Here is a 12,291-nt window from a genome sequence, read left to right on the forward strand (position 1 = left end):
TCTTGAACTTGTTGACGGATTTTGATGGTTTTAGTAACATTCGATACATATTGATGTTGTTTCAATATGTTATCATTTGCGTAATGATCGGACACACAGGTTCTTTCTTGGCATTAATCCTTTACTTCAACCACTCCAGAAGGCTGTAGATGAAGATGAAAGAAAAGAGAACTCTTGAACGTGTTGACGGATTTTATGATTTTGCAAACATTCGTTACATATTGATTTTAGTAACATAAATTTATTTTTTTAATTTGGTATAGCGTAATTTTTTTAATAGTGTTTTTTGCAAATTTGTAATTTGTCACAAATTAGTTTTGACTCTGTATATGTATATGTTATATATATATATATTATATAATATATATATAATCTGTCAAGTACTGATAAATTTGCATACCATGTTTTTGCAACAATGTTATGACTAATGGAGAGAAAGCTTTTTTTTGCAAAACAACATTAGATAATGTTGTTCATACTTATACACATATACATTTTTATCTTTGTTGGTAGATTTAGCAACAAATAATATAGCAACAATTTATTCACATATGAAAAACTTATATACAGTTAAATTAACTACAAATTCCCGAAGATAATATTTATATATAGTTCTTTATCTTGTTATTAAATTTAGCAACAAATAATATATCAACAAAAATTTCTTATTAGAAAAACTTATACGCAATTTAATTATCTATATATTTTCCGAATTTCATTCATTATTTTTCAAAATACACCATATCCATAAACAGATGTCCTATAATAGTCCCAAGAATCCTAGAATGAACCTATTTACATATTAAAAACAAATACACAATTTAATTATCTATAAATTTCCTAAAGGCAACATTGAATTTCATCCATATTTTTTCAAAATACATCATATTCATCAACAAATGTCCTATAATAGTCCCCATAAACCTACAGTGGACCTATTTGAACGCATATAAGTCCAAAGGAGTACATTTTGAAATTTTGTTCAAAATATTGTGAAATATCGATGAGAATTGAACTTATACAAAATTAAATTATCTATAAATTTAACAAAGACAATATTAAAATTCATCCATTATTTTTAAGATACAACATATAAATTTTATCTATTAACAAATATCCTATGATAGTCCAAATAATCCTACAGTGGACCTATTTGAACCATATTATATATATATATATATATATATATTATATATATTATATTTGACCATATTAGTCCCAACTAGGACATTTTGATATTTTGTTTTTTATTTATCGATTCGTATTGATATCGTTGATGCATAACGTAAAACGTGACAGATGTTTAATATCGAAATTAAAAGTTTCATCGACTTTTTCTTCATTTTCTAAATTAATTGTTATGATCGATGATTGGAACGAAAAGAAAAGAAGGTTCTGATAGAATGACTATTTGACTTATGTATGTTTATTTAATATATTTATTGTAACTTTTAAACCATTCGATTAATATGAATGTAGTATTTAGAAAAATTGTTGAAAATGAATTATCTAATATATTATTGTCTTATAACTTGTTAACCCAAAGCAATTTGGTATACTTCAAAATTACGTTTGAAATTAAATAGTTGGTTGATATTTAATAGGATTACGTTTGTTTATTATATCTCTTGTAACTTCTAAACCATTCGATTAATATGAATGATGTATTAAAAAAATAGTACAAAATTAAATAATCTACAACATTGTCCATTATTACAAAAATTTGCATAATACACGTGATTGATTTGATGGTTTCCAATTGAAATGTTAGAAAACGAATAACTTATTTTTTTGCATTTTTTGCACAATTTCACATTGAACACAATGCCGGTTTGTCACATAAAATTAACTGAGCAGAGAACAATGAGTAGCTGTCAAACAAATGAGTTGCAGTCAAACAAAAAATATTAGTTTGTAGTGCATGCTAAGTATCAGAGATGACGCTGTATGTGAAAAAAGAAAAGTGTTTTCCGCTTTTCTGTTGAAATCTTTCTTCAATTTTCTTTGCTATAAACCTCGCGGAGTCCGAGACCTTTCCAACGAATGCAAAATCGTCGAAATCGGTTCGTGCGTTCTGGAGTTATATCGTCAGGAAGGAAAATCCGACTTATTTTTATATAATAGATATCTTAAAAACCATTCGATTAATATGAATGATGTATTAAACAGAAACTCGGTATACTCAAAAATTGCATAACAAAACAACACATCCCATGTCTTTTCTCTCATAATCGGATTCTAACGAGATTCCAATAAGAATATCGTACTTATGCACGTAAGTCCACTTTCTTGTTTTTTCTTATTGGATTCTAATGTTTTTCCGGCTGTTTATCGTCTAATAGAATTCACTTCCTAGAAATTTGTACGATAAACACATTCTATACTGTATTGGAATTTGTTTTTATTGTTTAATGTTTTTTGTGTTATTGTTGTTGTTGTTTATTGAGGAACTAATAATTCATTACCAATTAGATTGGTAATTCATACATGCATATATATATACACACATATATATATATATACCAATAATTTTTCTGTCGGCTTTATGGGTTAAATACAGGAAAATAAAATTAATTAAATTACAATTAAAAGAAAGAAAATCTCTCTTAATTTCTTTTATTCATAAATCTCTTCCAAGAAAGAAAATACGAGTTCACGACAACTCAACTGTGTCAAATGAATTATATAGAGTGTAAAAAGGGGAAAATAAATAAGTAATTATATAAATAATATTAATAATCATAATAACTAGGTGTAAGTGGCATTTGGCTTTGAGAAAAGTTACATAAACTTCACGATACAAGACTCACTTATTATATCTCTTGTAACTTTTAAACCAATCGATTAATATAAATGATATATTCGAAAAATTTGTACTAAATTAAATAAGCTATAAAATTGTCTAATACTGAAACACTCTACAGCAACTCGACATACTCCTAAAATCCAACGGACAACCAATCTCTAATTAAATAATACAGCTACGTCTATTTATTATATAATGTGTAACTTCTAAACTGATCGCAAATCATATAGTGCATTAGGCAAATTTGTTTAAAAATAAATTTTATATATTTTTTACAACACGAGACTCTACAACAACTCGGTATACTCCTAAATGACAATTATTTAAGTAAATCTCATTTTTGTAGCAAGAAAGTGATTTCAGAATATATATATAAAGCACATTTATTTACTATTTTACTCATAACTTTTATAATATTTATAAAAAATTGGAAGTATATATAGCAAATTTATTTACTGTTAAATTATTTATAACCTTATCTTACAATATAAAACCCCACAGCAACGCGGTATACTTCAAAATTAACGTTAAAATATTCGTTAAAATTGTTTGAAATAAGCCTATCCTGTTCAAAAGAAAGAAATCTTAGCTTTTATGAGCATTTGTTTATTATAGCTCTTATAACTTTTAAACTATTCGATTAATATGAATGATGTATTGAGGAATCCGTACAAAATTAAACAAGCTATAAGTTTGTCTAATATAATAAAACTCTATAACTCTGTATACTTTAAAATAACATTAGAAGACAAAATATTAATCTCAACTAGCTAAAATGCATCATGTATCTGTTTACACACACACACATACTTTTTCCAATTTTGGTCCCATTCGATTCAAAATGGCTTGAAACGTCGAGAAAACATAAAATTAGCCAATCGAATTTTTGATGAAAACAAACTCTTCCTTCGGGAAGTTAATACTATTATATATCATATAGTTTTATTATTTATGAACAGATTCTTTAAATACAGTAGTTTTCAAAAAGAAGAGTGCGCGTATGGTTCACACGCGATTCAAGTAAATCTTATTTGCTACTGTACAAGATGGCATTTAAGTGAGAATAATTACATACAACAATTTTGAATAATGTTTATTATATATTACTCTATGGTAACACTCGTGATGCACACATTTATTAGTGTTAACCTTTATACACATTTATATAATGATAAATTATAAATTTTATATTTATAATAGAATTAAAAATATGTAAATAATATTTAAAAACAATAATGTGATTAAAGTCATACTTCAAATATGACATGATTGGTTTGTCATTGTAATTAGCATTTAGAAATGAACCTTCATTAGAGAAATGAAGTAACTGCTGATTAATAAATTCTATAATATTCGTTCACACAGTAATAAGTGTAATAATTGTGTTTGAAGAACTTCATGTAATTAAAATTAATATACATTCATTAACTGCTTGTATTTTTTTTTACTTTTTCGCTGGTGATGCAATCTCATTTTTTGAACAGCTGTAATATCTGACTTGTCTAAAAAATATTTTCCATTTTAATAACTTCAAACATTTATAGAAACTACGAATAATTAGAAATAATATCTAATCAATAAACTTACGTTTAGTACACGGCACAATGTTTAATTTGATTTATTATTTCAAGGAACAGAGTAAAATATTCTTCTGATTCAGGCATTTTTCATTAAATCAAGATTTGTACCACGATGTTACTCTAAAATGGTTATTTATCTATGCCGATTTCCTTGTTGGTATCGATACGCATACAACGTTGATGCCGGTACGCATACAATGACAGATCTCTATTCACATGCACGACGACTAATCACAATCGACCCGTATAGAAATGATATTATTGAGAGGGAATGACGAATCATTGGCACTCGACTCTGCCGTAACGCACTTCCGTTGCATTTGTACGTATTTACACCTTAGTCGCGCCTAAAGAAGTACTTCAAAAAATTATAAATATATTTAAAAAAAGCATAAGTCTTTATAATAAATTATCTTACTCTTATGCCTTAGGCTATTAGTTCTTTCATCGATCACTTTTTTTATCTATATAGTGATTTTTATAGTGATATATATATATATATATATATATATATATATATATTTATATATATATATATATAAAAATACATAGTGATTTATTATTTTAATCGTATATAAAAGTGTCAACGACACCTCCGGAAATATTTTTTCCCATTAAAATTTCACTTTCGATTTTATATCCGTAAAATCTTCCTATTGAATAAAAAACCGACATCGTCCAATAATAATCTTGCGTAACACGCACGATTCTTATTGGAAATACCGTAACGGACATAATCGATTTTCAAACGCACTTTTGAAGCATACCGAATTGCTGCAGAGACTTTTGGTAGTAGGAAATATTATGAATAATTTTATTATGTAAACATTTGTCGAATACATCATTCATATTAATCGAATGGTTTAATAGTTACTAAGGGGGGCGCATGGCGCATGGCATCGTGCCTTAAGGCAAATTGCTGGAACTTCCCGTACCAAAAATTTTTTTTTTTTGAAAAAATATTAACATTTTTGAAACAAATTTACTCTGAAAAAGAATAGATTTTTGCGAAACTATAAATTTTTGACAAAAATTCACTGTTTTTTGAAAAAAGACTTTTGAAGAAAAATTTATTTTGAAATATTTTGGAAAATCTGAACTTTTTTTCAAAGCAATCGTACTGCTTTAACTGCATAGAAACAAAATATCGAAGCGCGTAAGCGCCGCGTCGCCGTCTAACGGATAAACATTGATACGGAACCCGTAGGAATGTAAACAAAATGTATACTTATTGTTAAAATCTCTATAAAATATCTGATAATTATATGTGCATATGTCTAATGATCATTTTTGACCGCCAAATGGCATTTTTCTCACTTTTTTTTACTAGATCTCCGAAACCGCTAGACCTACCTTTATGAAAACTTGATCAGTTCTTCATCTTGTTAATACAAGTAAAATGTTTTTTGAATTATTCAAATCGGACGCTCCGTTCTCTTAAAAACTGAGTTACCGTTTTTGGCACTTTTTGCCCCATATCTTTGGAACGGCTAGACCTGCCTTTGCCAGAAACCAATCAGCACGTCTCTTTATCAATACAAATCGAATGTTTTTTGAATTATTCAAATCGCTTCATCCGTGTTCCCGAAATCGTCGACGAAAATTTGTATCCGAACACACACACATACACGCACATACACATACACACACACATACATATATTTTTTGTAAGGTATGCCAAAATGTTTAGAAGTTTTGAAACGTAAAAATATATAAAAGTATCATTTTCGATTTTTTTAACAAGAAATATAATTAATAAATGCATTGATAATCCACTATTGAAGTACTAGTGTTTTTTAAATAATTTATGAGTTTCGAATGCAATTTTAGAGTATACCGAATTGCTGTAAGGTTTTTGTTAATGTTATAAGCAATACTATTATGTAAATATTTTCCAAATACATCATTCATATTAATCGAATGGTCTGAAAGTTACAAGAGAAAACATGCCAAGTTACTGAATTTTAAATTTATTGAGATCTTTAAGTGCACATTTTCAAACTTTGGTAAATATTTTGCAAACTACTTGCTTTAGGGTAAAAGTATCTTTGAACGATAAATTTGGAACACCATATGCATCAACAAATGTCCCATAATAGTCCAGTGAATCCTACACTGGACCTATACTGACCCCATATCAGTCCCAGGCAAAACATTTCCAAATTTTGTACAAAATATAGTAAAATATCGATTCGTATAGATATCGTTTATGCATGACGCAACCGTGACAGATGTTTAAAATCAAAATTAAATGTTTCATCGACTTTTTCTCCATTTTGTAAATTAATTGTAAGACTTTTAGTATTAGGAAATGTTATAAATAATATCATTATGTAAACATTTGTTGAATACACCAATCATATTAATCGAATGGTTTAAAAGTTACAAGAGAAAAACATGCCACAAGTCACTGGATTTTTAATTTATCAAGTATTTCAAGTGCATTTTTGGTAAATATTTTGCAAACTACTTGATTTAGGATAAAAGTATCTTTGGGAGATAAATTTAGCATAAAATTATCTTTAAGACGATGCTTTATAGAACTTTTTACCTATTTGTATAAAAAAGTTATTAAACATTTACAGAGTTAATTATCAGAATGGAGTATATATTATTGTTAAATTGAAAGTGTTTGCAATGAGTAATTTATTAGAAAAAATTTTAGTGCTAAAATAATTATTATATCAAATATATATATATATATATATATATATGAATATGAATATATTCATGTATATACAATAAATAATAGAAAGTTGACGAAAAACCTAAAAATTAGTATAATTCACACATTTAGAGTGTTTTGCATGAAGTATTTCATAACATGTTATGATTCTTTGTTACATATACAATTATATATATATATATATATATATATATATATATATATATGAATTTGTATATTTTTCTATTCCTGCACAAAAACAATATGCTTGTAATACTGACAACAACAAGTACATTTATTTGTTTCACACCAAATAACTTTTAAACTATTAGTGTATTCAAAACTTTTGTGCAAAATTAAACAATATATAACAAAATGTCTAATGTTAAAAGACCGTACAGCAACTCTGTATACTCTACAAACGCTTCTGCGATCATTTGCAAAAATCTTTAAAATTATATTAAAAGTGATATATACTTTTATATATTAATAAGAAGTTAATTAAATTTTGCACTAAATAATGCATTTATCATAACTTATCATTATATAAACAATATATGAAATTTAAACCTAAACTTATAATTTATTATTAAATTTACTCAGACGATTCTTGATTTTTATAGATTTTAGCAAAATTCTAGAATTTTTTTATTACAAACGACGCATTTTTTTTTATTTTGTAAAAAAGTTGATAAAATGTACTATTTTTTAGCGTATTCACAACTGCATGTCACTATATAAAAAATTTCTAAAATTTGAAGAACATTTAATAAAATAAAATTTTGAGAACACCAAACATACAAACATTCAAATCATTCAAATATTTATAATTGAAAAAAAAATATTCCTGAAAAATAATATAATTCTGCATAATTAGTGCAAAAATATTTGCAAAAAATATTAAAAGTTAAAGCGTTACAATATTTCTTAAAAACTGTCCTAAAATAGTCTTCAACGTTTTATAATTTTGCTAAACAAATTGTAAATCCACAATGGTTTATCAGAACTTGATTAAATTGTACAGATTGGTAGACATTCTCAAAACAAATCGAATGGTGTTTGAATTTCCAGAATCGGTCAACGCTTTCTCAAGTTGTCCTAATTTCTAACTCGAATCCTAAAGATCCTCATGGTCAAAGTATTGGAACTGACAATAGCCAGGCTAAATCATAATAGAATGTTACCGACAATTTCACATGTTGCCAAATATATGTATAAAACAGTAAAAAAGTAATAAATTCAATTTCTATTCCTCTTCTAGTTCACACTATCTCTAGTGGCATTCCTCTCAATCAGAGTTCACTCCAAAGCTGTAGTGATCGATCAGCAAGCTGAGGAATCACAATCCCAAGTCCAAGTTCCCGAACAGAGAATTGGATTCGAAGATCATCATCATCACGAAGAAATAATACACGAACACCATGATGAGCATCACGACCATCATCATCACGAAGAACACGATCCAGGATACTGGAAAAAGAAACTGACATGGAAAGAAGGATGGAAGAAGGTTTGGAAACCAGCGAAGAAACAGGTTTGGAAGTCTGCTTGGAAGAAGATTTGGAAACCTGTTTGGAAGGAGATACAAGTGCCTGCTTGGAAGGAAATTCAAGTACCAGCATGGAAAAAGGTAAGATGGTAAGTTTATTTGGTTAGTTATTCAATTGGTTTGATATTTTTGTGTTGGTAGATCTGGAAACCAGTTTGGAAAGAGATCAAGGTTCCAGTGTGGAAAGAAATCCAAGTTCCTGACTGGAAAAAAGTCTGGAAACCAGTTTGGAAACCAATCCAAGTCCCTGCTTGGAAAGAAATCCAAGTTCCGGCTTGGAAGAAGATCTGGAAACCGGTCTGGAAAGAGATCCAAGTACCTGCATGGAAAGAAATCCAAGTACCAGCCTGGAAAAAAGTTTGGGTTCCTGAATGGGTCAAGGTTGGAATTCCCGGTGAGAAGTATTTGGGTAAAGATCATGAAGGTTGGGAGTACACGTCTCATGATTTATGGAAGAAGAAGTTAGTTTGGAAACCAGTTTGGCAGAAGTACTGGAAACCAGCCAAGAAACAAATTTGGGTTCCTGATAAGAAGTTGGAATGGAAAGAAGACTGGAAGCAAATCTGGAAGCCTGCCAAGAAGCAAATATGGGTTGATGACAAGAAATTGGTGTGGAAAGAAGATTGGAAACAAACCTGGCGAACGGAAAAGAAACAGGAATGGGCTACTGATAAAAAGTTGGAATGGAAAGAAGACTGGAAACAAGTTTGGAAGCCAGCCAAGAAACAAATATGGGTCCCTGACAAGAAACTTGAGTGGAAAGAAGCCTGGAAACAAATTTGGGTTCCTGACTGGAAAGAAATCTGGGTACCAGCGTGGAAGAAAATCTGGAAACCAGTCTGGATTAGCGAATGGTTCCCTTCACCTGACCACCACGATCACCATCACCACGAAGAACATCACCACGGTTGGGACAGGAGTGCAAATGCTGAAGAAAGCCAAGAAGGTCATCTCCAAAGTGAAGAAAGTCAACAGCAAGGTCAGAAGGTTGTTTGGAAGCGTTCTGGTGAGCAAAGTGCTAAGAGTGAGGAGAAGCTGAAGCCTCTGGTGTTGGCAGCAAGTTATGCCAATGTCAAGACGCAAGGAGCTACCAGCCAAGCTTGGCAGTTTCCAAAATAAAATGGATGTTGGCAGAAGCCATAGTCCTGTAATCATTATCTAAGTCTTCCTTTGTATATAAAACTTTGACGAGCTCTTCGGAGTCAACCGTTTGTACTAGGAATCTGTAATTTAGGAGGTATTTTTTATGACAACAAATACTAAAATTGATGAGTAACGCTTTCTAAATATTAAAAAAACAGTGGAGCATCACCAGAGGTCATTCAAAGTCACCTTGAAATTTGGCGAGCTCCCCAGGACGAGCCGTTTGTGCTTCCAATCTGCAATTTAGACACTTTGCTACCTACGACAACAAATACTAAAACTAATAAGTCATCTGACTTGAATCATCTGACCAAAGTACAAGCTCTGCGACCTTCTTTCGAATGTCAGTATTTCTCAAAGTTACTGTAAAATTGTGATCTTGCAAATATGACTGGTTCTCAAAGTGTGGACGCGTGTATAAATGAAATCGTTGTGAATGTATTAATATTAATTTTTGTTATTTTTAAACGTTTTTGTTTATTTTTAATATTTTATATTATGTTATTAACATTTTATAAGTGTTATCTGATTGTATATTGAATATTTTTTAAGATGTTAATAAATGAAGAAGATTTATCTTTTTTAAAATAAATAAATTAATGAATAATTTATTTTTTATTAATATATATATATATATATATATATATATAAGGAAAGAAAGAGAGCGAGGGATAAATAGACAGAGAAACATGCTTCTAAAACGTGTAAATTTTTAGTTTTTGCAACATAACTCTCAAACTATTTCGTTAAATTGAAAACAGTCTTTAGCAAAATTTTAGCTCATAAAAATCTACATATTTTATTCTCACACCATAAATTTGTATAATGACTTTCAATTAACTAAAATAAGTTTTGAATTTAACACTTGATATGGAATTTAGTAGTACATTTAATAGACACGTTGATATTAAAATGTCTCGGATTTTTTTTTATAAAGATTTTTGGCTTAAGACAGTTCTATGGTAAACTAAATTTTCTAAATATTTGTTATATATATTAATTGTTCAAACAAACTAAAATGTTACTAAAATTTAGCGACACACTTTAACAACTTTCGTTCAATAAATATAAAAATCTGATATTTGCAATTATGCACTTTTTTCAATATAACTTAATAGTTTAACTATTGCATAAAGTTTGAATCTATTTTAGACAGATTAAATAACTACTTAATGATGAATAATTTTTCCATAAACAATAATTTCAAATATTCGTACAAAAGCCGGGCTAAATTTTATATAATATTAAATCACTCAAAAACTTGTTATTAAATAAATAAAATGTTTCAAAAGTTTTTCATATACACCAAATGTGTAAACAAAATATTTGTTGCTAAAAACTGGCGCCAAATATTTACTATTTCCAATACTAAAAACAAACGACTATGCATTTTTTTAAACTATTATATTAATAATTGTAAAATTAGTGAATTTATCTAGAAACAGTCTTCAGATAATTTATAGATAACAAAATTATCTCCAATTTCTCCATATATTACATTATGCTAAAACCATTATTTTCAGCACAAAAGGTTGCACACCACTGTTCTTACTCATACAAACACCATAACATGGGTTATGTAATACAATTACGGTACATTTTTGTGCATTTTTGCACACAATTTGTAAAATATTGAATGTATATAGATACTGTCTTCAGATAATTAATAGATAACTGAATTATCTATATTTTCTCCATTTATACCAGAATTTTAGAAACATTTTTTCTAGCACAAAATAGTTCACGTACAACTCCTAATACAACTCTTAATATACACAACTTCATATATACACAACTCCTAATATACACAACTTCTATATATACACAACTCCCATATATACACCACTCCATATATACACAACTCCTAAATACCCAATTCCTAAATATACAACTCCATATATGCAACTCTTAAATACACAACTCCTATATACAGAACTCAACTCCTAATATATACAACTCCTATATACAACTCCTATATATACAACTCCATATACACAACTCCTATATACAACTCTTAAAAATTGGATTTTTTATATTTTGATTTATTTTTTATACCTATATTTTTTTAGCAATCGCGCTGCATAGCTGATTTGATATCAAAATATCAAAGCGCGTAAGCGCCGCATAGACGTCTAACGTGTAAACATTGGTACGAAACCCATATATAAAATTTGTACTCATTATTATAATCTTTATAAAATATCTGATAATTTGATGTGCATATGTCTAATGTTCATTTTTGAACGCCAAATGGCATTTTATTTTACTTTTTTCGCTAGATCTCTGAAACCGCTAGACCTGCCTTTCCAAAAATTTAATCAGTTCATCTTGTTAATACAAGTAAAATGTTTTTTGAATTATTCAAATCGGATGCTCCGTTATCTCAAAATCTAAAATACCCTTTTTGAAACTTTTTGGCCCGTATTTCCGAAACGGCTAGACCTGCCTTTGCCAAAAACTAATCAGCACGTCTTCTTATCAGTAGGCATCGAATGTTTTTTGAATTATGCAAATCGGTTGATCCGTGTTCGCAAAAGCGTCCACGAAA

The 12,291-nt window shown here is 28.7% G+C and overlaps 2 protein-coding genes across 3 annotated transcripts in view; both read left to right on the plus strand.

Moving 5' to 3' along the window:
* LOC113364070 (ras-specific guanine nucleotide-releasing factor RalGPS1-like) overlaps positions 1 to 12,291 on the plus strand; it is a 120,851-nt gene that overhangs the window by 39,016 nt on the left and 69,544 nt on the right. The window lies entirely within an intron of this gene.
* On the plus strand, positions 8,044 to 9,719 carry LOC113363067. The gene is made up of 3 exons (XM_026605555.1): positions 8,044 to 8,079; positions 8,313 to 8,681; positions 8,742 to 9,719. Exons 1-3 carry the CDS (start codon positions 8,044 to 8,046, stop codon positions 9,717 to 9,719), a joined length of 1,383 nt encoding a protein of 460 aa, XP_026461340.1.

This window comes from Ctenocephalides felis, unplaced genomic scaffold, assembly GCF_003426905.1.
Source record: "Ctenocephalides felis isolate EL2017-DRISC unplaced genomic scaffold, ASM342690v1 CF-g0.4_SCAFFOLD_00845, whole genome shotgun sequence".
NCBI lineage: Eukaryota > Metazoa > Arthropoda > Insecta > Siphonaptera > Pulicidae > Ctenocephalides > Ctenocephalides felis.